This window comes from Saccopteryx leptura, chromosome 6 (assembly GCF_036850995.1).
Source record: "Saccopteryx leptura isolate mSacLep1 chromosome 6, mSacLep1_pri_phased_curated, whole genome shotgun sequence".
NCBI classification, from domain to species: Eukaryota; Metazoa; Chordata; class Mammalia; order Chiroptera; family Emballonuridae; genus Saccopteryx; species Saccopteryx leptura.
This window is the reverse complement of record NC_089508.1, coordinates 152,561,196-152,587,111: the sequence shown is the minus strand read 5'-3', so window position 1 is coordinate 152,587,111 and position 25,916 is coordinate 152,561,196. Positions and strand designations below refer to the sequence as shown.

Below are 25,916 nucleotides of genomic sequence, written 5' to 3'. Positions count from 1 at the left end.
ATTGTTGCTTCTCATATGTGCCTTGAGGCAGGGGGTAAAGAGAGGCTCCAGCCCAGACAGTTACCCCTTGTCCAAGCCAGCGACCTTTGGGCTCAAGCCACCGACCTTGGGGTCATGTGTCTGATCCTAGATCTCAAGCTGGTGATCCTGCACTCAAGTCCAAGACTCAGGGTTTCCAACCTGTGTCCTCAGTGTCCCAGGTCCACGCTCTATCCACTGCGCCACCACTTGGTCAGGCAAGAGAGGATTTCTTTAAACATGAGACTCTTGGAGCAGTTTGTGCAGTGAGGGGAATGCTGCAGAAAAGGCCAATGTGATGATGACCGAGGGGTGAACAGCAGCAGCCATGTCCTAGAAGTAACTAAGGGGTAGACACCTATTCACTCACCCGCACACTCCATCCCTGTTAAATTTCCCTCTACCTACGCTGAGGTGGGGCGGGCAGAGGTGGGGGGTGCAAAGTGGGGACTGACATGTGGAGGCACGATCTGCTATGGGTACATAGCCCGTTTCAACAGAACCGGGTACACGCTGAGACACGGTCGCGGTGCAGCGTGCTACAGACTGCCCCAGAGTCAGGGAGTGGGAGTGAGGGCAGGGCCACAGGTCAGGCTCAGGGTCCAGCCAAGGGCCCTCTCCATTTCCATTCACTCCTGCCATTATATTCTGCCTTCCATAGTCAGTGTTTTGCAAACCTAGTTTTAAACTCCCCTATTTCCTCCTCCACTAACCCCACTTCGATATATGTTCCCCACGAGTCCCTCCAATTTAGAAATTCTGGAGCAGCGGGTGTCTGAACCTTAAGCCAAACAATGCCTGTTCTCACAGCGGCCCTGTGAGGTGGGTATTTTTAAAACATTTTTATTTACTGATATTAGAGAGAAAGGAAGGGAGAAAGATTGATTTGTTGCTCCACTTATTTATGCATGCATTGGTTGTTTCTCATAACCTTGGCATATTGGGATGATGCTCTAACCAACTGAGCTACCCAGCCAGAGCCCTGCCAGATGAGTATTATTGTCCCATTTTTCTGAAGAGGAAATAAAGGTCCAGAAACAATTGTTTTCGAAGGCTGCTTCTTTTCACTGGGCCAGCAGGAGGCGCAAGCAGCTGAGCGAGAGGCGTCGAGAAACCCAAACCCCGCCCCGGCCCTGCCCCTTGGAGGGGACTTGGGCAAGCCGTACTTTCCAGCGCAAAGCGCGACCGGACATCGTGATTGGGCAGGGCGGAAGAATTGGGTGGGGCTTCCCAAGAGGATAGAGGCCGCTCGTAGGCGTGACACTTCTGGGGCGTGGCCTCAGGCACCGCCCCTTTCCGCGGCCCCAAAGAAGACGGCGGCGTGGGGGCGGGGCCAGAGCGCGGCGGCCGATTCCGAGGCGGCTCCCTGGAGCCCGCTGCGGAGCAGCGCTCCGGCGGGGCAAAGAAAGGTACAGGCGACTACGAGGGGCGTCTGGGGCTGGGCCAGGCAGGGCGAAGGGGGCCGCTAGAGACTACAGAGGGCATTAGGGACCGTGGCCAGCGCTGGGCTTTCTCTCGCGGGCCGGGGCTCTTGTCCCTGCCACCGACCCCGCCTCCGCCTTCCTGTGGCGAAGCCGGCTGTGGCTGGGCGGATTGGCGCCTGCGCTGCTTCTTGCGTCCGGGACCCGGTCACGGTGTAGTATGGGGCCCGGGCGGGGGATCCAGGGGGAAACTGAGTCACCTCTGTGTGGTAGTAGGCCTGTGTGGTACGCACCACTTCCACTGGGCTCCAAGGATGAATCTCCCTTCCTGGCCATGCTTTGGGGTCCCAACCTCCACCGATCTCTGCAGGGGTTGCGCCCCCGCCGCCGCCCTTCCCCAGTGTCTAGGGGTCCCGCCATGGCCCCTAGCAGCCTCGACCGGTCCCGAAATGGCTAGGACCAGCTCCAGCCGCCTCCTTCCCCACCCCTCCCCCTCAAGTCCCGAGCCCCCGGGTACTCCCTCCGCTGGCTCTCTGCACAGTGTCAGTTTACACGCCTTATATAGTCCGAGCAGGCTCCAGCCGCGGCCTGCCTGCCGGGACCTGGGGGCGGGGGAGAGGAGCGCCGGCCCCTGACTCACCCCGCCGTCCCAGACTCAAAGCTGGCTTGGGTGGAGGTCGTGCCACTTTAGCTCTCTGGCCCACTCGTGGATGCAAAGAACCTCAAGCATTGATGCGGACTCTTTCCTCACTCTCCCAGTTCCTGGAAGAGGCGGGTTGTCCCTGTCTTTCCAAACTGACATCCTCCGGTCAGTAGCCCAGCCACACCTGAAAAGGTGCATGCCTGCCGGTGGCTTGGATGCGCTCAGCACTGCCCGTGCCTGCCTAGCACCAACCCAAGACTGGTGTCCCGAGTTGCATCTACCTGCACTACCATGTGGGTTACTCACCTTTCTCTCCTCTCAGGAGCAGGCACCATGGATTCCTTCAAGGTTGTGCTGGAGGGACCAGCCCCTTGGGGCTTTCGGCTGCAGGGGGGCAAGGATTTCAATGTTCCCCTCTCCATCTCCCGGGTGAGCCTAGGTTGGGGGAAGGGCTTCCCCAGGAGTCTTTGGGTGCTCAGGTCTCCCGTGGGTGATGGGAGGAGGCTGAGCCAGAGCCAATAGACCAGAAAGTGTCCAGGTCCAGAGGGGATGGGGGCACCTGCCACAAGGACTACTAACTAGATGGATGGTGAGAGAGGATCCTCCACACTTCCCCAGCACTGCAAGGAGTGCCCATTCTGCAGGAGGGGAGGCTGAGGTCTCCAGGAAGTATCTAAGCTGTTTGAGGATAACCAGGACCCAGGCAGGGCACTCTGACTGCAGGATCCCACTACAACTTCATTGCCACCCAGGGAATAACCATTATCCTGTTTTTCCAAATGAGGGAACTCAGGAGAGGTCGTAGGGCTCCTTCCAAGATTCTGTGGCCAACCAGGGATTGGAATTCAGGCTGCTGTTTTTGAGGGTGTGAGGTGTTGTGAGGACCTCCATTCCCATCCACTGGTCTCCAGCCTATGTGAGGACCTCCATTCCCATCCACTGGTCCCATTCAGGATGCAGTAGCATTTGACCCCAAGTGGGTGTGGAATGGGCTCTGGAACTCTGACTTCAACCCTTGAGAGCCTGCCCTGGTAGGGGTGGAGCTGGGGGCTGGCTCCTCCCTGTGGCAAGGGAATTGCCTTATAAGCCCAAGAATGCAGGCCCACACTGGGATGGTCAACTGGTGGCTAGAGTCTGCAGGGCTGCAAATGGCTGGTGTAGGCCTAGACCCCTGAACTCCATTGATGATGCCTTAGCTGGTGATCACTAGGCCATAGGTCCAGCGGTAGGGTCAGTTATGGGATACAGAGAACAAACTACTTGCCCAGAGTCAGTGAGGCCGGCCCTTGGACTGGTGTCTCTGACTGTGGTCTAGAGGTTATGAGTTATGAGGGGGTGGGGAATTCCTGTGCTGAATCTGCCTGTCCAAAGAGGCCCACCCAGGCACCCAGTGGGCAGGCAGCTGTTGGCAGGAAGCTCAGGACAAGCAGAGCCTGGATGGGGATAGAAGGTTGTCTGGGCACTGCCCAGCTTGAGAGGGTCTGCAAGGCAGAGTCTGTCTGTGGGAGTTGGGCTTGGTGGCCAGGGCAGGGAGGCAGTCACTGTCTTTCCCAGGGACCAGTTTCCCCTTGAAACTGCTCTGCTGGCAGGGCAGCTAAGAGCAGTGGTCCTCCTACCATACACACCCACCTAAGCCTAGCCATCCATGAAAACTTCCCCTTCATCTTCTCCCTGGGAAAGTGCTGGCTAGTGTAGCAGGAGCCTTAGGCCTTAGCTGGTGTCTGAGTCTGTTTCTTCATAGGTAGGGATGGGCAACATTGTAGCCTGGAGGATGGACTTTCAGATGTGGCCTGTTGGGGGCACTTTTGGCTTCCTTGTCAGCAGCCCCAGCATGTGGGTGGATACACCAGCTAAGCCCAGCCTTGGAGTTGGACCTGGGCCCTAGTGGGTGGGTGGGGTGGTTTTTTATGAGCTGGGGCAGCCCTCTCCCTTTCCCCTGACCCCAGCATGGAGGGATGAGGGAGGAGGGGCTAGGTCTGGCTTTGGGCCCAGGCCTGGGAGATGAGGTAACGTCTGGTACTGGGGGGGTTGGGCTGCTCAGTGGAGCCCTCAGGCTGACTCACCCCTCACCCCATGCAGTGTCCAGCCCCCTGGCTTTTTTCCCCTTGGTCCCTCTGGCCTCCTTTTTCCAGCCATCCCCTGCGCCCTTCCTGCCCTCCCAGCTATCCTGCTTTTCTCTCCACTTCTCTCACCACTCCTCTGTCCCTCTTGTACTTCCTGCCCTCCTCACTTCCACTCCTAGGAAGGAAGTTGTCCCAACTCCACACCCCTGGGAGTCAGCTTCTCCTGCCTGTCCCAAGACCCCCATCTCAGACCCAGCCCACACCTTCCAAGAACCAGCCCTGTGGGTGGGGAGTGGCTGGCCCAGGTTTCTACTGACTCACTGTGACCTTGAGTAAGTCACTTTCCCTCAAGGGCGTCACTTCCCTATGCCCATTTGTAAGGAGTTGGATTGAACTAAGGTGAGATAGAGGATTCAGGCTCTAAATCCAGCCAGGGTGTGTCAGGTTGTCTTTCCAGGTGATCTGATCTCTGAGTTGGGACTCAGCAGAGGTGACCTGGTATAATGGAGCCTTAGGATCAGGGTACTGGCTCTACCTCTTGCTAGCTGGGCAGCTTGAGGCAAGTTACTTAACCTCTCTGTTTTCCCATGTGTAAAATGGATATTATCCCAGACTCAATTCCACAGGGTTGTTGGAGGATTCATTGTTGGTATGTGGCAGTATGAGGTACTCAATAAATGTAAGCTGTATGTATAGCAGATGAAGAAGGAGCCACTCAGTGCCTTACCCTTCCAGCCTATGCCCATGTATGAAGTAGAGCCTTCAAACCCATTTCTTCCTTCTTGCCCCACTGTTGTCAGTTTTTGCATCTGGTCTCTCTAACCTCTCCTCTCCCTGCTTTAACTCAGTCTGTGCACCCACATGCCTAAGGAGCCTCTGGGGCTTTGGGCAGGCTATACCTCCCAACCCCACCACCCCAGCTGTGAAGTGTGAATCTCCCTTCTAACACTTTCCTACAGAAGTCTGCTCATTGTTAGACCCTTTGTCAGCTGGCTGGGCAGTCCTGGGAGCTTAGACCCATGAACAGCAGTACGCTTTCTGCCTGAGTGGCTGCTGCTGGATCAGAGGGCTGGGAGGACCCAGTGGGGTTTGTCAGGGCCTGTTCTATCAGGGACCTGAGAAATAACCATACCCTAGGCCAGGGGTCGGGAACCTTTTTGGCTGAGAGAGCCATGAACGCCACATATTTTAAAATGTAATTCCGTGAGCGCCATACAACGACCCGTCTACGTAACTCATTATCCAATAAAAATTTGGTGTTGTCCCGGAGGACAGCTATGATTGGCTCCAGCCACCCGCAACCATGAACGTGAGCAGTAGGAAATGAATGGATTGTAATACATGAGAATGTTTTATATTTTTAACATTATTTTATTTATTTATTTATTACAGAGACAGAGATTGAGTCAGAGAGAGGGATAGACAGGGACAGACAGACAGGAATGGAGAGAGATGAGAAGCATCAATCATTAGTTTTTCATTGCACGTTGCAACACCTTAGTTGTTCATTGATTGCTTTCTCATATGTGCCTTGACCGTGGGCCTTCAGCAGACCCTTGCTTGAGCCAGCGACCTTGGGTCCAAGCTGGTGAGCTTTGCTCAAACCAGATGAGTCTGCACTCAAGCTTGCGACCTCGGGGTCTCAAACCTGGGTCCTTCCGCATCCCAGTCCGATGCTCTATCCACTGCGCCACCTCCTGGTCAGGCGTAACATTATTTTTTATTAAAGATTTATCTGCCAGCCAGGTGCAGCCATCAAAAGAGCCACATCTGGCTCGCTAGCCATAGGTTCCCAACCCCTGCCCTAGGCCTTCAAACTGCTAATGGCACCTCTTTAACCTCAAGGTCTAGTCCTGATTCCTTTCCCTGGTCTTTGAGGCCTTCATAAGTGGACTCTTACCCTCTGGGCAGCACATATCACTGCAATCACCAAGGCCCACCACTTCCTAGAAGTCATCCCTGATGATCTTAGCTCACACTGGTGTTAGCCATTCCTTCCACCCTGCTATTATCTCACTTGCCACAATAACCTGGGATCTCCAACCAGAGCCCAGAAGACTGGGGGGAGGGTGAGTGGCAATTGAAGGCTTGGGTGACACTCGTTTAGAGCCATGAAGCCACAGCTGACACTGAGGGCCCCTTTCAGGCAGGCATTGTTCACTGGGAACCTGGAGATGATGGAACATATTCCTGGCTCTCCAGGGTTCCTGGCAGATCCCTGGAGGTGGCCCCAGCACAGGGCACTGTGAGTGTAAGAGGTCAGCGGGAGCACTCAAAGGATCGGGGAGGAGCTTGCCACATGTATAAGCCAGAGGGCATGTCTGGTGGATAGAACAGCCTGGGCAAGAGGCTAATTGGGGCTGAGAAACTTGGGGTTTGCCCTGAGAATGGCTGCTTGTTGACATCATGGCAGTTTCTGGACTGTGGGGAGGGTCATGGAGATCAGGAACTAAATAAGCTGGGTGATTGGAGTGATTGTGAAGTTCAGGTGAGTCCTGCCCCTCCCAGACTGCTTTAGTATCCAGCAGCTGGCCAGAACATGCTGAATAAAGATGCCTCTGGGTTCTGGAAGTGAGGCTGCTTAGGCAGGCTGACGACTGTTGGCCTCAGTTTGGTGTATAGTCTTGCATCCTGGTGGCCCCCCACTCTACACAGCTCACTCCTGGAGGCAAAGCTGCACTGGCTGGGGTGGCTGTTGGTGACTGGGTGCTGAGTATTGATGGCGAGAATGCTGGAGGCCTCACGCACATTGAAGCTCAGAACAAGATCCGAGCCTGTGGGGAGCGCCTCAGCTTGGGTCTCAGCAGGTATGCGGACTCTGGCCCACCCAACTGGTGGGGTGCCCTTGGGCCAGGCCCTCTGTCATCCCTTCCTGTTTTCCTCCAGGGCCCAGCCGGCTCAGAGCAAACCGCGGAAGGTAGGCAATGGAGCCGGATCATCTGGGTGGCAGTGGGGCAGAACTGGACTCCCTTCACAGCCACGGTGGTTCTGCTACCCCTGTCTTTGGAGTAAAGGGTGGAAGTCGGAGCCCGGGAGAGTATGAGGCACTGGGATCTGGGTTGGGGCTGCTGCAAGGTCAGACCACACACGTCTGCTTGCCTGTCCACACTGCCTTTGTGGGCCTATGCTGCTGACTGAGCTCACGTGCTGAAATCATTGCTCCCAAATGGGCCCCTTGAAACCCGAGTCATCCTTCCCCCAAAGCCTCATCCAGATGTGTAGGGGCAGGGCTGGAGCATGGCTGTCCTCTCTGCACCAGAGGGGGCACCCCTCTCCCCAGCTCTGGCCCAGGCCTCTCCCCTGCCCCTGCTGGGCTCTGTCTCCGCCCAGGCCACGGCCCCTGCAGCGGACCCCCCGCGGTACACCTTTGCACCCAGCGCTTCCCTCAACAAGACAGCGCGACCCTTTGGGGCGCCCCCACCCGCTGACAGCAGCCCGCAGCAAAATGGGTATGTCGGTCCTGCCCGCCCACCGCCCACGCTATGTCTACCAGCTGCTGTTCTGTCTGCTCTGCACCCCAGCCCTGCTGGCACTGTGCATCAATGACCCCTGGCGGCAGGGGCGGGGGCTGCAGGTTCAGGGCTCCTAGAGCCCTAGAGTGCTGCAGTTCCTGCCCTGGCACTACCCTCCTGGGAAGTCCCAGCCAGTCAGGACAGGCCCAGGCCCTACATCACCAGTCCCCGAAGGTGGGGTGGGTGTGATGTTGAGCCCACTGAGCCCTAGACACTCAGTGCAGCCTCACCCCTGGCCACGCTGACCCCTTGCCATCTTTCTTCCCATGTGTCTGTCCCTTTTTTCCTTTATCTGTCCCATCTGTCTATTTCCTTCACAGGTGCAGACCCCTGACAAGTCAGTGAGCTCCCTCTGCTTGTCCCTTTCTTCCTTCCTGTTGGCGTCTGGGAGGTGGCCCCTCCCCACCCTGGCTCCCTCACCCTGATTGCCCTCCTTCCCCCTCTCACTTATCTACCTCCTCGTCCACCAAGCAAAGTTCTGGCCTTGCCCTTCCCCACTATCCCATCACCATAGCCTCCATGTATGGATTCCAGGGAGGGGCTGCCCCACTACCCACCCCTAACATGAGGTTCTGAGCCACACCCTCCCCACAGACAGCCGCTCAGACCTCTGGTCCCAGATGCCAGCAAACAGCGGCTAGTGGAGGACACAGAGGACTGGCGGCCGCGACCTGGGACAGGCCAGTCCCGTTCCTTCCGCATCCTTGCCCACCTCACAGGCACCGAGTTCAGTAAGTGGCAGGCCAGGGAAGGGCAGACTCTGTTCCTGGCCTCCGGCCTGGGCCTGGAATCAGCCAGAGCTCAGGTCTGGGATGGCCTCCTGTCCTCTCTTGGTCAAAGCCTGTTTCTGCCTTCTCAGTGCAAGACCCAGATGAGGAGCACCTGAAGAAGTCAAGGTAAAAGGACAGGCCCCAGCCCCTCTTTCTCATCTCCTGCCTCTCCCATTCCAGCAGCCATCCTGTGTCTGCTCCTGTGGGTCCCAGCCAGAGTTCACCATTCTCGTTTCTTCTTTCCTCCCCTCCTTCCTCCCTTCTTCCCTTCCTTCCTTCCTTCTCTCCTTCCTTCCACTTCCTCCTCCTCCTCTCTCTGCCCTTCAGGGAAAAGTATGTCCTGGAGCTACAGAGCCCACGCTACACCCGCCTCCGGGACTGGCACCACCAGCGCTCTGCCCACGTGCTCAACGTGCAGTCATAGACCTGTGCTGGCCAGCCAGCTGTTCTCTCTGCCTTTCTCTCTCTTTCTCCTGCTGAGGGCACCCTTGGTACCTCCAGCTTTTGCCCACCTGACCCACCCCTTTTCTGCCCTTGGACTGCGCCTCCTGCTGTCCTGGTCCTGACCGCCCGCCTGGCACAGGGTCTGGTTTTGCCTGCCACTGCCTTCCCTCTTTGCCCTCTGGTACTGCTGACTGCCAGGTCTGTGCTGGCTTGGGCATGGAAATAAACACTCTTGGTCCTGTTTTCTCTGCCTCTATCTTCTGTCTTTGTGAGCTTGCTTTGTGTTTGGGTGTGGGGTATTAGGTGGTTTAGACCCAATGTGGGCCCTGCCAGTCTAGGTCTCAGCAGTAGGTGGTATCTGACAAGGGGAGATACCTCCTCCAGGACCCTACTATCAGAGCTGGATCTCGGGGATGAGGGAGTCCCAAGGGCTGCCCCAGAAGCAAGAACTCTGCTCCACCCCCAGACCTGTATAACAGATGAGCTTGCTAGAAGCTGGCTTGGAGCTGCCTTACCCACCCCTCTCACAGTGGGACCTGGAGTCCAGCCCAGCAGCTCTCATGCCCAGGCATCTCCCATGGGACCTACAGGACCAGGTTGGGGGGTGGGGTCTTGTTAGGAGACCCAGCGGTGCAGTGCCTTGAATGGCAGATCTTGCAGCCAGGTGCCCAGGACAGGAGCCCCAGTCCCAGCTTCAGCTACACCCCAGGAACCCTGGCCTGGTGAGAGAGGGGGGTTGGGTCTGGGGAAGGGTGGGTAGCCTCCAGGGATATGGGGGTGGTGGGTCCTTCCAAGCTGCCCTGGGCTCTATTCCCTGTTTTTGTGGGTCTCTCAGCACCCCCCCCGGAGCCACTTTCCTTGGCCCTGGCAGGCCCTACGATACCCAGCCCCACCAGCCGCCCACCCTGGGCTGTGGACCCTGCCTTTGCTGAGCGCTATGCCCCGGATAAGACAAGCACGGTGATGACCCGGCACAGCCAGCCTGCCACACCCACGCCACTGCAGAACCGCACCTCCATCGTGCAGGCGGCTGCCGGAGGAGGCGCAGGAGGGGGCAGTGGCAGCAATGGCAAGACTCCTGTGTGCCACCAGTGCCACAAGGTCATTCGGTGGGTGGCCATTTTTCTTTCCTACCCTGGCCTTCCCTTCCTGTCGCCGGGTTCTGGTGTCTTTCTGACTGCTGCTCCTGCATCTGTCTCCCCACTCACTAGCTGCCGCTGCACAAGGATGAGGATTCAGTTCCCACTTGGAATGGTGGTAGGGACCTGGTCTGGGTCCTTAGATTCTTAATCTTGCCTCACTTGCCCCCCACATCAGCCTTTAGCAGTGATTTCCCTGTAAAGTGGAGGAAGTGCCAGCAGCACGTCAGAGCTACACCTGTACACGAGCTGCTCAGGCACAGGGCCTCCCCTCCCAGCCCCACTACCTGTCTCCCTCCTGCTTGCTCAGTGTGCCTCTGCTCTCAGCAGACATGCTACGGGCTCTTGCTTATCTGTGCTGCTCCCTGGGGCCCAACAGGGTCACAGATCCCCCACCCCCCCCGAGTCAGTGTCCCAGATTCTAGAGGCTTCCTAGTTCCTAGCTCTGTCCTTGCTCTTGACTCCTGTCAACTCTGACACCATATAGGACATGCCCATTTATCTGGGACCTGTGGACCCCTCCCCAAGCCAGACAGGGCAGACAAGCAGGACAGGGTGGGCACCAGGGTTGGCTCAGGTTATCCACTGGTCTTCAGAACTCGGGGGCATTCTGGGCCTCCTGCCCTCCAGGGCCCCGGTTCCTTGGGTTCATCTCATTGGACCCAAGTCAGTAGCCTGCCCAGTGTAACCCTGCTTCCTGTGAGAGCACTGCACTACTCCTTCATCCGTCAAAGCCACTCAGCTTCATTACTGTCACTGTGTGTGACCAGAGGCAAGTTACCTCTCAAGTCTGTTTTCTTCCTTTGGGAAATGGGGAGAATGAACTTTCCCCTCGAGGCTTCATAATAGGTATTCAATAAACCCTCTTGGCTCAGGCCAGGAACTCCTGCCTCATTTGCATATACTCCTTCTCACTGCCCTCGTCTCCCCCTCAGGGGCCGCTACCTGGTGGCACTGGGCCATGCATACCACCCCGAGGAGTTTGTGTGCAGCCAGTGTGAGACGGTCCTGGAAGAGGGCGGCTTCTTCGAGGAGAAGGGTGCCATCTTCTGTCCACCCTGCTATGACATGCGTTATGCACCCAGCTGTGCCAAGTGCAAGAAAAAGATCACAGGCGTGAGTGGGGTCGGTGGGTGGGTGGGCAAGTCTGTCTGCCCGTCAGCATCGACGGGCTCTCCCTTTGTGAGTCCTTTAAGGGGCTGCTCTCTTGTCCTCACTTTGCATTAGCCAGGATCCTCTTAACAGTGTGATCAGAATTCTACTCAAAAGAGCTTGAATAGGAGTGTATTGGCTCAAATAATTGTTAAGCCCAAGGGGTACAAACTCCAGGCCTAGTGACGGCAGGTCCCAAGGTCATCAAGACTACTACTTGCCTCTGTTTTCACTTTTGGCTTCATTCCCAGCTTGCTGTTCCCTGAGCCACAGTGGCTCCAGGTTACTGCTCCCCAGCGTAGTGCTGCAGAGTGAACGAGAGCTTCACTTCTGGGCCAGGTGATGCATCAAGAGCACTAGTGCTGCTGCTCACCAGCCTGGCTTGCATCACATGCCCACCTCTGACCTGAGCCCAGTGTCTCTGATTGGCATGGCCTGGGTGATGCCCACCCTGGAGCAAGAGTTGGCTGAGAGTAAGGGAGAATTGGTTCCCCAAAGAAGTGCAGTAAGTGCGGGTCAGGTTCAAACAGTGGTGGCTGCTGTGCCAGTGGCATTGCATTAACTGGTGACAGAAAACCCCACTGCAGAGATTTAAGCACAAGGTGTTCTACTTCAATCATAAGACTTCCAGGCCTGGAACAGCAGCTGAAGGATGCCTTTAGGCTTTTCTTGGATTTTTGCTCCAAAATCCTTAGCTTATAGACCTTTGTTTCCAAGCTTATCCTATCATGGTTGCCAGATGACTTTGCAAGTCCCCAGCCTTAATTCTTGCTGCAGAGAGGAAGGAGGCAGAAGGGGCAAATGGTATTCTTTTAATGAGGTTTTATCTTTTTATATTTTTAAGGTTTTATTCCTTTTTTTGGACAGAGGAATAGATAGGGACAAACAGGAAGGGAGAGAGATGAGAAGCACCAATTCTTTGTTGTGGCACCTCAGTTGTTTAGTGATTGCTTTCTCATATGTATCTTGACCAAGGGGCTGCAGCAGAGTGAGTGACCCCTTACTCAAGCCAGCAACCTTGGGCTTCAAGCTAGCGACCATGGGGTCATGTCTATGATCCCATGCTCAAGCTAGTGAGCCCACGCTCAATCTGGTAACCTTAGGGTTTCCAACCTCGTTCTTCTGCATCCCAGTCCAACACTCTATCCATTGCACCACCACCTAGTCAGGCTTTTTTTTTTTAAGATTTTTTTTTTTTTTTACAGAGACAGAGTCAGAGAGAAGGATAGATAGGGACAGACAGACAGGAACAGAGAGATGAGAAGTATCAATCATCAGTTTTTCATTGCAACACCTTAGAGTTGTTCATTGATTGCTTTCTCATATGCTCCTTGACCGTGGGGCTACAGCAGACTGAGTAACCCCTTGCTTAAGCCAGCGCTTGGGTCCAAGCTGGTGAGCTTTGCTCAAACCAGATGAGCCTGCGCTCAAGCTGGCGACCTCGGGGTCTCAAACCTGGGTCCTCCGCTTCCCAGTCCAGTGCTCTATCCATTGCGCCACCGCCTGATCAGGCTTATTTTTAAGATTTTATTTTCCCAGAGAGAGGAGAGAGGGTGGGGGGATGAGAAGTATCAACTCATAGTTGCTTCACTTTAGTAGTTCATTGATTACTTATCATATGTTCCTTGACAGGGCAAGCCCAGGGTTTTGAACTGGTGACCTCAGCATTCCAGTAGTTGACGCTCTATCCACTGCACCACCAAAGGCCAGGCAAGGTTTTGCCTTTAACTAAGGAAAAAAAACCACCTGACCAGGCGATGGCGCAGTGGATAGACCGTCAGACTGGGATGTGGAAGACCCAGGTTTGAGACCCCGAGGTCGCCAGCTTGAGCGCAGGCTTATTTGGTTTGAGCAAAAGCTCACCAGCTTGAGCCCAAGGTCGCTGGCTCAAGCAAGGGGTTACTCGGTCTGTTGTAGCCCCCCAGTCAAGGCACATATGAAAAAGCAATCAACGAACAACTAAGGTGTTGCAACGTGCAACGAAAAACTAATGATTGATGCTTCTCATCTCTCCATTTCTGTCTGTCTGTCCCTGTCTATCCTTCTCTCTTGTCTCTTTAAAAAACAAACAAACAAACAAACCAGGAACATGCATCTTTACTCAGTGGTTAGAGCTGTTGTTGCCCTCTGAGCACCTGGGCCAAGGGGCAAACCCAGAGAGAGGAAACCAAAAGAAAAGGGAGTAGTAGACAGTCTTTTAAGAGACAGATCCACAGTATCTGTACCCCTAATGTATGAGAGAAATGAAGCTTCTGCAAGATGAGCTTGAAAGACACAGGACTATTGAGTGCAAAGCCAGAGAAGTTCAGACTCAAAACTTGTGATTCAAAATCCTCATCTTTCCACTGAGGCTCCACATGCAGCACAGCCTGGCCAGGTTTCCTGCAGCACAGCTGAGCTCCTATCGGAGCTGACTTGGGACTTAGGTCAGTGCATGTTATGGCTAGGAGTGGTGGCAATCTGCCTTTCTCCATTCGTTCTCTTTGTTAAATATAGGCCGTATACCCCATGCTGGGGACACCTTATGGAGAAACAAGTGTATGTCCTGTCTCCAGGAGTTCATACTGGGGAGGGGAATGGCAAAGGTGTTGGGTTGAGGGCAGAGCCAGGCAAACGGGTGCAGAAGAGGCAGAGATGACAAGCTAAGAGGGTTACTGTTGCGCATGTATGGAAACTAAAGTCCAGAGAGGGATAGAGACTCCCCAGGGCTGCACACAGAGGGAGGACCAAGCTGGAAACAGCCTCAGGCCCGGTTGACTCCAGCTTGGGCTCTTGTCACTGATACTTCTTGTTTTTGGATCTAGAGACAGAGCTGCCAGATGTAGACAGAGTTCTATGGTGATGCTCTTATCAGTCAGAATTACCTTGACCGCAGATGGTAGAAAATTGAAAATGATGGCAACTTATTTTCCAACCTGGAAAGTCCAGAGGTGGGTGGTCTGGGACTTGTGGATGGTTCTAGGCTCCTGTATCTTGTTGCTCAGCCATTCTCAGCACAGGCTTGCTTACCGTTTACCATCCATGGTTTTTGGGCCTCAACCAAAATCTCCACCTTCCAACCAGCGAGAAGTTGGAAGGGGAGGAAGGCCCATGGCAACCATCATGACAAGATGCTGCCACCCAGTCCTCTGCTTCCAATCCTGTTGGCCAGAACTGAGTCATAGGACCTCACTGAGCTATAAGAGAGGCTGGGAAACATAGTCTGTTTTGGGCAGCCATGTGTCCAGCAAAAAGTGGAGGATCCATCATTAGACGGGAGAATGGACGTTCTTTTTTATTTATTTTTATTCATTTTAGAAAGGAGAGAGAGAGAGGAGAGAGAGAGAGAGAGAGAGAAGGGGGGAGGAGCAGGAAGCATCAACTCCCATATGTGCCTTGACCAGGCAAGCCCAGGGTTTCAAACCGGCGACCTCAGCATTTCCAGGTCGACGCTTTATCCACTGTGCCACCACAGGTCAGGCCAGAATGGACATTCTTATAGTTTCATCATTACAGCAACAGTTCGTGTGCGGCACTTCCTATGTGTAGGCGTCCAGCTTCGCAATCATACTACGAACTCAGTTTGGTTATTCCCTTAGAGGTGAGAGAATTTTGCTGAAGATCACAGGCATTTCCCTGCCATCCTAGGCCACACCTTACTGGACTCTTCTAGAAGAATGGGTTGGATCCTAGGAACTCCTTCCTACACCTCGGGGCCCTGCTGTTCTGCCTGCGTTACCCTGCACTCTTGTCCTGCCCTCCCGACACTCCAGTGCCTTGGCAGGTTTGTCACCCAAGCCACAGATAAGGGGCTCAGGCTCAGGACTGGCTGGCTCCTGGGTCCTGGAGCAGTCTCTGATGCCCTGGCACAGAGCAGTTCCACAGAGTGACCCTGTGGCCTCAGCTTCCCCTCTTGCAGGCATTCCAGGGCCTGACTGACCGTAGGGTGCACCCTCCCCCTTGAAGTGGGAATGGAAGGCTGACCTGCCCACCTTACCATGGGCTCTGTGCCCTGCCCATGCCCAGCACGGAGACTGCCTGTGTTCAGAACTGGAGAGCTGGGAGAGATGCAGGGCAGTCAGACTGTGTCAGCAGAGTTGGAAGGAAGCTCTGGAGGTGGGGGGACATATTGGGACCCCATGCTCTCTGGCTCACCGCTTACCACCAGCCCCTCTCCCCGGGAATCCAGCTCTAGGTGTTTCCCCTCTCCTCAGCCCCTCTGTGTACAGGCCCTCCTCTGGCAGGGGTGCTCCTGATCACTCTCTACCTCATCCCTTCTCATCTGGGACTCAAATATTTCTATCCTGTTGCCCACCCTTCCTGCCAGACCAGGCCCCGCATGGTAGATTCACTGCCCCCCACTGTCTTCTCTGGGGTGAGCATGGGCTGGGACCAGGGCTGTTTGGTTTATACTTTACATTGCATACATACAGAAGTGGTCAGTAAACACTTTTTCTTTTAATTAAAAAGCTTAAGTTTATTGTGTTGATATGGTTTTTTTTGTTTTTTATTTTATTTTATTTTTATTTATTTACTTTTTTACAGAGACAGTGAGTCAGAGAGAGGGCTAGATAGGGACAGACAGACAGGAACGGAGAGAAATGAGAAGCATCAATCATTAGTTTTTTATTGCGCATTGCAACACCTTAGTTGTTCATTGATTGCTTTCTCATACGTTCCTTGACTGCGGGCCTTCAGCAGACCAAGTAACCCCTTGCTGGAGCCAGCAACCTTGGGTTCAAGCTGGTGAGCTTTTGCTCAAACCAGATGAGCCCGTGCTCAAGTGGCGATCTTGGGGTCTCGAACCTGGGTCGTCTGCATCCCAGTCCGACGCTCTATCCACTGCGCCACCACTTGGTTAGGCTGTGTTGATATGGTTTTTTAAAAAAATATTTATTTATTTATTTTTTTTTACAGAAACAGAGAGTGAGTCAGAGAGAGGGTTAGACAGGGACAGACAGACAGGAACGGAGAGAGATGAGAAGCATCAATCATTAGTTTTTCATTGCACATTGCAACACCTTAGTTGTTCATTGATTGCTTTCTCATATGTGCCTTGACTGCGGGTCTTCAGCAGATCGAGTAACCCCTTGCTCGAGCCAGCGGCCTTGGGTTCAAGCTGGTGGGCTTTTGCTCAAACCAGATGAGCTCAAGCTGGCGACCTCGGGGTCTTGAACCTGGGTCCTCTGCATCCCAGTCTGATGCTCTATTCACTGCGCCACCGCCTGGTCAGGCTTGATATGGTTTTAAGTGGTCAGTAAACACTTGAAGGACTGGATGGAAGTGGCCTCCAAGTTGAACTTAAAACTTGTAGAAATTAGCCTGACCAGGCGGTGGCGCAGTGGATAGAGCGTCGGACTGGGATGCAGAGGACCCAGGTTCGAGACCCCGAGGTCGCCAGCTTGAGCGCGGGCTCATCTGGTTTGAGCAAAAAGCCCACCAGCTTGAACCCAAGGTTGCTGGCTCCAGCAAGGGGTTACTTGGTCTGCTGTACCCCCATGGTCAAGGCACATATGAGAAAGCAATCAATGAACAACTAAGGTGTTGCAATGCGCAATGAAAAACTAATAATGATGCTTCTCATCTCTCTCCGTTCCTGTCTGTCCTTCTCTATCCCTCTCTCTGACTCACTCTCTGTCTCTGTAAAAAATAAATTAAAAAAAATTAAAAAAAAAAAAAACAACTTGTAGAAATTAGCCTGGTGGGTGTCCCGGGTGGATCCCAGTCAGGCGCAGCTTCAGAAAGATACAAAAAAAAAAAAAAAATCAAATTTCAGCCCTGGCCAGTGGCTCAGTAGGTAAAGTGTTGGCCTGTTGTATGGATGTCCCTGGTTCAATTCCCAGTCAGGGCACACAGAGAACCAATCATCTGTATCAATCCCCACCCCCACCCCTCTTCTCTCCCTGTTCCCTTCCCCAACCAGTGGTTTGATTAGTTCAAGTGTGGCCCTGAGTGCTGAGGATAGCTCTGTTGGAGTGCATCAGCATCAGGTGCTAAAAATAGCTCAGTATCAAGCATCGGCCCTAGACAAGGTTGCTGGGTAGATCCCAGTTGTTGCGCATGCAGGAGTCTGTCTCTATCTCCCCTCTTCTCACCTAAAAATAATGATAAAATAAAAATCAAATTTTACTTTAGCCCTGGCTGAATAGCTCAGCTAATTAGAACATCATCCTAAAGCATAGAGTTTGCCAGATCAATCCCAGGTCAGGGCACATACAGGAACAGATTGATATTTCTGCGTCCCTCTCTCCCTTTATCTAAAATTAATGAAATAGATATGAAATAAATAAATCGATAAATAAAGATGAAATTTCACTTTAACACATAGATTTTAACATGAGCCTTATGGGCATTCCAGAATGAACTGGTCAGCACTGCCCCTACAGGCAGTACAGGTACTTCCCCCCCCTCCCCCGCCCACGACATAGTCCCCACCATGCCCATGTGTGCCCCTCGTCCCTGACAGACAGTGGCTGTGGAATTCCCAGCTTCAAATGTTGGGTCATCCTTGCAACAACCTTGCCAAGGCTGGAGCTAGGTTCCCAGTTCACAAAGGAAGGAACCAAGGGTTGAGGAAAAGCTGACAGCCAAGTCACCCAGCGAAGAAGCAAGGGTCAATCCACAGATTTGGCCCCTCTCACTCTATACTGCCCGCCACTCCACACTAGAATGCTGCTGTCGTGGTTGGCTGGAGGGTCCTGGGGCTGTTCCACTGTGAGTCTCTGTTTCCCCCTCAACTCACAGCACTTGTTGGTCGCCCCCAGGGCCAGGCTCTGGTGGCATACCCTCCTGGACCTTTCATTTGAGTAGAAAGGAGCAGGGAGAGGCAGGTGATAAGCAACAGAGGTAATGGGCAAATTATCTGGTAGTACCTTAGTAAGAAAAATGTGCCCTGGCTGGAGAGCTCAGAGTATTGTCCCAAAGCACAAAGGTTGCCGGTTCAATCCTCAGTCAGGGCACATATAGAAAGAGACGGATGTTTCTGTCTCTCACTCTCCCTTTCTCTCTTGCTAAAATCAATCAATAAATATTTTATGAAAATTTAAAAAATTAAAAGAAAAACATGAACCAAAAAAAGCACAGTTACAGGTTTTGTGAAGGCAGGTTGAAGTATAAACTTGTCAGAGTGGGCCTTTTGTGGAGGTGACTTTTTTTTTTAATCTTTCCATTGATTTGAGAGAGAGAGAAGCATTGACTCATTTCACTTAGTTGTGCCATTTGTGCACTCATTGATTGCTGCTTTTATGTGCCCTGACCTGGGGTTGAACCCGTGACCTCTGGCATGCTGGGTTGATGCTTGATTCACTGAGCACGTGGCTAGGGCCTGGAGGTGACATTGGAGCAGAAACTTGAAGGAGGTGAGGGCTGAGCCTTGCAGATATCAGGGGCAGAGGGGACAGCTGGTGTGAAGCCCCAAGATAGTGTGCCTGGTGCGTTGACCACAGGCAAGAGGCCATGTAGGAGAAGCATAGGGACAGAGGCTGGATATGTGGATTCGAGGCAGGGATTCAAGCAGAAAGGATGCTGCCCAAAATAGGTTGACGTCAGTCTGTAGGAGCAAGGGGAAGAACTTGAAGTCTGGTTTTATGGGGTCACCCAGGCCAGAGACATCTGAGGCTCACAGCCTGTATCAGGGAGACTGAGAAGTGGTCAGAACCTGGATACATCTTCAGTGGACCCAACAGGATTTTCTGGTGGACCTGATACAGGGTATGAGATAGGAGGGGAATTTGGCCTCTGCAGGTAGAAAGATTTGCTAAAAGTGGAGGTGGGAGCCTGACCAGGCTCTGGCGCAGTGGATAGAGCATCAGACTGGGATGCAGAGGACCCAGGTTTGAGACCCTGAGGTCGGCAGCTTGAGCGTGGGTTCATCTGGTTTGAGCAAAAGCTCACCAGCTTGGACCCAAGGTCACTGGCTTGAGCAAGAGGTTGCTCGGTCTGCTGAAGGCCGGCAAGTCAAGGCACATATGAGAAAGAAAGAATGAACAAGTAAGGTGTTGCAACGAAAAACTGATGATTGATGCTTCTCATCTCTCTCTGTTTCTATCTTTTCCTCTCTCTGTCCCTGTAAAAAAAAAAAAAAGGAGATGGGGAAGCTGTGGGAGGAGCAGGTTTGGGGTGCAGATTGGGAGCTGAGCATTAGACCAAGTCTAGGGCATCATGGACATCACCAGGAGCACTCAAGGTTGGAGACAGGTGGGAGGGTCGGTGTGCAAATGTAATGTTTACTGGGGGAAATGGGCCCAAGGCCAGTTTCCCTGTGTCCCACACTCTGGACAGGAGTGGGGCTGAGCTGCCAGGTGACTGTCACCTCCTCCCAGGAAATCATGCATGCTCTGAAGATGACCTGGCACGTGCATTGCTTCACCTGTGCAGCCTGCAAGACACCCATTCGGAACAGGGCCTTCTACATGGAAGAAGGGGCACCCTACTGCGAGCGAGGTAAGCTGTAAGGAGCAGGGCCAGGCAAGGGGTACAGCCAAAGCAGGGGAGAGCCCAGCTCCTTCCTCCCTGCCTCCAATCCTCCTAGATTATGAGAAGATGTTTGGTACAAAATGCCGAGGTTGTGACTTCAAGATCGATGCTGGGGACCGCTTCCTGGAGGCCCTGGGCTTCAGCTGGCATGACACATGCTTTGTGTGCGCAGTGAGTGCCCCCTCCAACTCAAGTTCCACCCCCAGAACCCTGTGTTCTTCGCTAGCCCCCTCTCTACCTGCCTCTGGGATTCATGAGAGATTGGGAAGGGGTCTCTCCTAATAACCCCAAACCCAAATGACTGGACCTTGGCTGTCCCCAGATATGTCAAATCAACCTGGAAGGAAAGACTTTCTACTCCAAGAAGGACAAGCCCCTTTGCAAGAGCCACGCCTTCTCCCACGTGTGAGCCCTTCCAGCCCACTGCTGCCTTGCCCTGCCCTGCCGGAGGGTTCACTGATTCTGGAGTCATCCCACCAGATTTCTGGATAGGGCTGGCACAGGTCACCCTGGCCCGAGCCTGAGGGTCTCTGGGCCCTGCCTCACTCCCATTCTTCCCCCCACCCCCTGCACCACCATCGCACACGGTGCTGGCCACACCAGCTCCTCTTCACACCCAGTGCCACAATAAACCTGTATCCAACTGTGTGCTGCGTGTGATTTCCCCTACGCATCAGGAATGGTGGGGTTTGAGGCACATAGCAAGGCAGAGATTAAGCTGTTTCTTCTACGGCTGACCATCCTGGTGTGGCCCTTTTGATAGGGACAAGGACTCTTGGACAGCAGGAGAGGAAGGGGGATCCCATGTGCTGGGCCCAGACCCCCACAGAAGTAGAGGGAGCCTGGTCTGGCCTGGTGTCAAAGGAGTTGAGATGGATCTACAGAGATGGGACCCAGAGTTCCCACCTGCCATCCTTCTGCTGGAGAGCTGAGGCAGAGAACGGTGGGGTGGGAGAAAGTTGTGCCAGGCCCTGGGAGGTTGTAGCGTCAAGCTGAGAAGCTGGCATTGCCTCTTGAGGGCAGAGTGGGGGTTGGGTGCTGTGGAAAGTCAGGGCACAGAAGAGTTTGAAATAGTGAAGCAACCAGGTTAGACTTGTAGAAAGAGCCTGGGCTGTAAGTAGGGTGAACAGAGGGAAGGAGACTGCGAGAGAGGGAGGGGTCCATGGAAGGAAGGAGCAGAAAGTGACATGCCAGAGATGGGACCAGTGGACAGGTCCTAGGGAGCCTAGAGTGGGGGCCCCAGGGAAGAGGGAAGCAGAGAGTAAGGCGGTCAAGTCTGATAGGCACCTGGGATGTACCAACCATTGCTTACCTCATTTCATGTGACCCACCAATCCTGTGTGGTGTCTGCAGTTACTCTTATTACTTTTTTAAATTCATTTTAGAGAGGAGAGACAGGAGGGGGGGAGGAGCTGGAAGCATCAACTCCCATATGTTCCTTGACCAGGCAAGCCCAGGGTTTCGAACCGGCAACCTCAGCATTTCCAGGTTGACGCTTTATCCACTGTGCCACCACAGGTCAGGCCAATTACTCTATTTTATAAATGGAAGGTTAGGAGGCCTGTCCAAGTTCGCACAGCCACTGAGCCATAATCTAGGCTGGCAGTGGGTCTGAGACTGTGTACTGTCCCGGGACTGGCTGGCACTGAGTACCATTCACTAGAGAGTGCCCTTCTGGGAAGCTTACTTCTGCCTGGTACTGTGACACCTGGAGACTTTGGTGTTGGCCCTATCTGTGTAGTGGCTCTTGCTTACTGCTGCCCTTCACCACTCTAGGGGGACTGTCATTTCTCCTGTCCCAATCCTAGACTGCAGAGAGATTGAAAGGAGGGCCCAAACTAGGCCAGGACAACTCAGCGTGTGCGTGACCACCTGTCCTACAGGCTCCCTGGCATGAACATCTGAAGTTGTTGGCATTCTCAACAGCTTGGGCCCATTCCCTTTGAGAGAAGAGAAGGGTCTGTTGTGGTCTCTTGAGGGCACTGGGAATGAGTGCAGGGCTCCTGTGTTATTTTAAGTGTCGGAGCCTAGAACAATGCCTGGCACGTCATGGATGGCCAGTGAGTGTTGAAAGACTGAGTGAGGGGCCAATGGAACATTTAGGAGACAAATTCAGGCAACAGTCAAAGATTCAAATCTGGGTTCCCCTCGGATTCCATTTTGGAATGAACTGGGGACAGGTCTGAACAGTTATCACAGATACTTGTGTTTGTACCTATGGCGGGCTGGGACCTGGACCCAGTCAGGTCACACCAAGAGGAAAGCAGGTGGGATTTGGTTTTCTTTCAACATAGATATCTGTAGCATATTAAAGTATTTATTTTTTAGAGAGGAGAGAGAAGGGAGGAGGAGCAGGAAGCATTAACTTCCATATATGCCTTGACCAGGCAAGGCCAGGGTTTTTTGTTTTTGTTTTTTTTTCATTTTTCTGAAGCTGGAAACAGGGAGAGATAGACTCCCGCATGCGCCCGACCAGGATCCACCCGGCACGCCCACCAGGGGCGACGCTCTGCCCATCCTGGGCGTTGCCATGTTGCGACCAGAGCCACTCTAGCGCCTGAGGCAGAGGCCACAGAGCCATCCCCAGCACCAGGGCCATCTTTGCTCCAATGGAGCCTTGGCTGTGGGAGGGGAAGAGAGAAACAGAGAGGAAAGCGTGGTGGAGGGGTGGAGAAGCAAATGGGCGCTTCTCCTGTGTGCCCTGGCGGGGAATCGAACCCGGGTCCTCCGCACACTAGGCCGACGCTCTACCACTGAGCCAACCGGCCAGGGCAAGGCCAGGGTTTTAAACTGGCGATCTCAGCGTTCCAGGTAGACACTTTATCCACTGCACCACCACAGGCCAGGTGATATCTGTAGCATATTAAACGGTATCTTTAACTTCCACAGTGAAGTGTATGTACTCTCTCCCACTTCTCAAACCATAAAGCTCTCAGTCCACTCTTGGTTTCCATGGATACAAGCAAGCAAGATCACAGGGGCCAATGGTGAAAGCTGCTGGGAGTCCTCTGGGGGGAGCCTTCTCCTGGCAGCCCTCAGCCTCAACCAAGGGCTGCCTCGTGGTAATGTCGAGCTGTGGCCAGATATCAAGTGTCCAGAGAGTCAGGCTTTTATGTGAAATTTGGTTTTTTAACTTTGGCGACTAAGATTTTTTGTTTGTTTTTAAAGAAAGTTTCTTTTTTTAATTTTTATTTATTCATTTTAGAAAGGAGAGAGAGAGAGAGGAGAGACAGAGAGAGAGAGAAGGGGGGAGGAGCAGGAAGCATCAACTCCCATATGTACCTTGACCAGGCAAACCCAGGGTTTCGAACCGGCAACCTCAGCATTTCCAGGTCGACGCTTTATCCACTGTGCCACCACAGGTCAGGCGGCAACTAAGATTTTTTTAAATCCTATTAAAAAATAAATAAATGTTGGCCAAATCCAGTATGAGGGCAGTTGGAGCCCCAGCACAGAAGAGAGATGAGCCCAGGAAGCACCAGCATCACAGCTCTGGACAGGAAGCAGGAGCCACTGAGGACAAGAGTGTGGGCCTACGGGCATGGTGGCTGGGGTGGGGTGGCCAAGGTGGGGCAGGAGTGTTTCCAGAACCTGCCAACAATGTCAATCAGGCAGATAAGGCCAGAAGACCCTGGCATTTTGCAACAAGGTGACATTTGCCAGATCAGTTAGCAGAGAGCTGGGCCACTGCCAGGGTTAGAGGAACAAGGGGTGGGGGGATGGTGAGGATGCGGAAGAAGAGTGTGGACAAGAGGGTGCAGACAGCTCTCAGGAGGCCAGCTGCGGTGGCCAGGAGGACCACTAGCAGCCACTCACACTCAGCTGAGTGCCAAGAAGAGTGGAGGGAGGAAGCTGGGAGATGTCTGCCAAGGGAATGTGGTCCAAGGCGGGTGGGTGGAGGGGAAAGTGAAGAGCAAAGAGCTGGGGACAACCTTGCAAAGAGGATTGCACCGTGATGGGAGTAGAAACAAGCGCAGGATGCCTGCTCTGAACGGTCCCCTCAGCCAGGACTCACAGAGCAACCACTCACATTTATTTCAATCCTCGACACACATGATACATTGCATTACAGGCTAGTTTCAGATGAGGGACCTGAGGCTCAGAGGGTAAAAGTGGCCTGTCTAGAACCACCCCCCAGAATGGCCTGAGTCTGTTGCTTCAAAGAGCAAAAGGCTGAGGTGCATCTCACTGCACCTCTGGGCTGCCTCCACCAGTGGTGCAGGGACAGCGGTGTTCCAAAGCTGGGACCAAGAGCTGTGTTGGTGGAAGCCAAGGTGACTGGGAATGTCCTTATGTCAGGCAGGGGAGGTCATTAGCGCCTTTGGAAAGCACAGTCTCCCCAGCTGAGGGGGTAGAGCCCATTGTGAGGGGCTGAGTGAGCAATTGGAGAGGCAGCCAGCAAAAGAGGGGTTGTTTCCAGCTCAAAGCAGCTGGTGCTCATTTGAAGTCAGCAGGGAGAGGTGGTGGAGGGCAAGGAACTGTTTGCCAGAGTACAGAGAAAAGAGGCAGGATCTGGTGATCTGGTGCTGCCTCAGTGCTGTGTGGCCTTGGAACACACACAAGGTACACGCAGCCCTGTGGACCCCTCCATGCAGCTCTGCCACAGCAGGGAGCTGAGGCTGTGGGCTGAGGGACCGGCCCCACGGCACACAGGGAGCATCAGCCAGGCTAAATCTAAAGCCAGCCCTGAAAGTGAAGGTGGGGCCCCTCCCCACCTGGGGCCTCAGGTCGTGGAGCTAGGTGGGGTTCCAGGGGCCCTGGTGGGACAAGCAGAAGTGTGCTGGGAGCCTGGGGAGACCGCAGAAAGCTTGGCCAGCCTGAGGAATTGTGCAGTGGAGTCACTACAGAGTGCTCAGAGAGGCCCCAGGACCAGCCTGGCTCTTCTACTCAAAGCCTGGGGGATGAAAAAGTCAACTCACCTATTTCTCTTGCTGCTGACAAAAGTGACACTACGTGGGGACTAGGTAGATTAGAAAGGACTCTTTCAGCTGCAATTCAAACTAGTTTAAGCCTGACCTGTGGTGGCACAGTGGATAAAGCGTCGACCTGGAATGCTGAGGTTGCCAGTTCAAAACCCTGGGCCCGCCCGGTCAAGGCATATATGGGAGTTGATGCTTCCTGCTCCTCCTCCCCTTTCTTTCTCTCTCTCTTCTCTAAAATGAATAAATAATAAAAAAAAAAATAGTTTAATTAGAACAAGGAGAATTTGTCTCATTTAACTGAAAAGGTTAATGGTGTCAGATATGGCACCATGGTTGTCACCAGGAGTCTGCTCTTTCCCCGTCTCTCTGCACTACTTTCCCCAGTGCTGTGAAGATGCCCCTCAGCCAGCTCTAGGCCCTCACCCAGCCATCTCAGCAACCCCAGCAAAAGTCCTGGGGCTGATGCCCATTGGATTGATTGAGATCATTTGTCCATCCCTGAAGCAGCCACTGGGTTTGACCCACCAGCCTGGATCACATGCTCCCCTCTGGAGCCTGTATTGGCTCAGCCAGCACACAGGGGCAGGGATTATGGAAGAGAGACTGACCGTTCCATGGCCTGACCCTCAAGCTAGAACCAGCTGGCTCGGGGCCAGAACAGAGATTGCCTCCTAGAAATCCCCTCAGACTGTCTGACAGACTCCTCCCCTATGCTCCACCTCCTGCTGGTTCCTGGAACAGGCCATTACCCCACTGAGCAAGTATGTAAAGCATTTTTCTTTTATCTAGGGAGGGTTATGCCGTAGAACCCCCATCCATCCTACGCTGTCCTTTGTAACCCCTTAATGTATGCCATGTGGTACACAGGATATCCACCTCATCTTTTTTTTATAATATATATATTTTAAAATTATTATTTTTATTTATTTGGGTTTTTTTAGAGAGAGGAGAGACAGAGAAAGAGACAAGGTTGGGGTAGGAGCAGGAAGCATCAACTCCCATATGTGCCTTGACCAGGCAAGTGCAGGGTTTTGAACCCGCGACCTCAGCATTCGAAGTTGACACTTTATCCACTGCGCCACCACAGGTCAGGCGACATCCACCTCATCCTGCTGCCGCCCAAGACATAGCTCATCTATAAGTTCCCTTAGTAAACTCTTTTTTTTTAAAAAAAAGTCTTTAGATTCTATTTATCCATTTTTAGAGAGAGGACAGAAAAAGAGAAGAGAGGGAAGGGGCGAGGAGCAGGAAGCATCAACTCATATGTGCCTTGACCAGGCAAGCCCAGGGTTTCAAACTGGCGACCCCAGCATTCCAGGTCGATGCTTTATCTAATGAGCCACCACAGGTCAGACCCATCTTAAGCACTTTCTAAATA

The 25,916-nt window shown here is 53.4% G+C and overlaps 1 protein-coding gene across 6 annotated transcripts; it reads left to right on the top strand.

The window, feature by feature from the left end:
- Window positions 1–1,345: 1,345 nt before the first annotated feature.
- Window positions 1,346–20,264, top strand: PDLIM7 (PDZ and LIM domain 7). 6 transcript variants are annotated; one of them, XM_066342527.1, is made up of 14 exons: window positions 1,346–1,427; window positions 2,405–2,511; window positions 6,801–6,952; window positions 7,032–7,062; window positions 7,476–7,594; window positions 7,978–7,998; window positions 8,252–8,388; window positions 8,517–8,553; window positions 9,532–9,593; window positions 9,743–9,980; window positions 10,946–11,126; window positions 19,463–19,583; window positions 19,672–19,787; window positions 19,939–20,264. In XM_066342527.1, the coding sequence occupies exons 2-14, from the start codon at window positions 2,416–2,418 to the stop codon at window positions 20,023–20,025; spliced, it is 1,398 nt and encodes a 465-aa protein (XP_066198624.1). In that variant the 5' UTR covers window positions 1,346–1,427; window positions 2,405–2,415; the 3' UTR covers window positions 20,026–20,264. The 6 variants fall into 6 exon arrangements, with proteins under 6 accessions (XP_066198624.1, XP_066198620.1, XP_066198625.1 ...); XM_066342523.1 differs by having other exon boundaries at window positions 9,707–9,980; XM_066342524.1 differs by lacking the exon at window positions 1,346–1,427 and adding an exon at window positions 1,436–1,652 and having other exon boundaries at window positions 9,707–9,980.
- Window positions 20,265–25,916: the final 5,652 nt, after the last annotated feature.

Excerpts from the sequence above, each read along its gene's own strand:
- PDLIM7 (XM_066342523.1), top strand. The coding sequence starts at position 2,416 with ATGGATTCCTTCAAGGTTGTGCTGGAGGGACCAGCCCCTTGGGGCTTT. Across the intron at positions 7,999-8,251 it reads TGCAGACCCCTGACAAGTCA|ACAGCCGCTCAGACCTCTGG; the intron begins GTGAGCTCCCTC and ends CCCTCCCCACAG. Across the intron at positions 19,788-19,938 it reads ACACATGCTTTGTGTGCGCA|ATATGTCAAATCAACCTGGA; the intron begins GTGAGTGCCCCC and ends GGCTGTCCCCAG.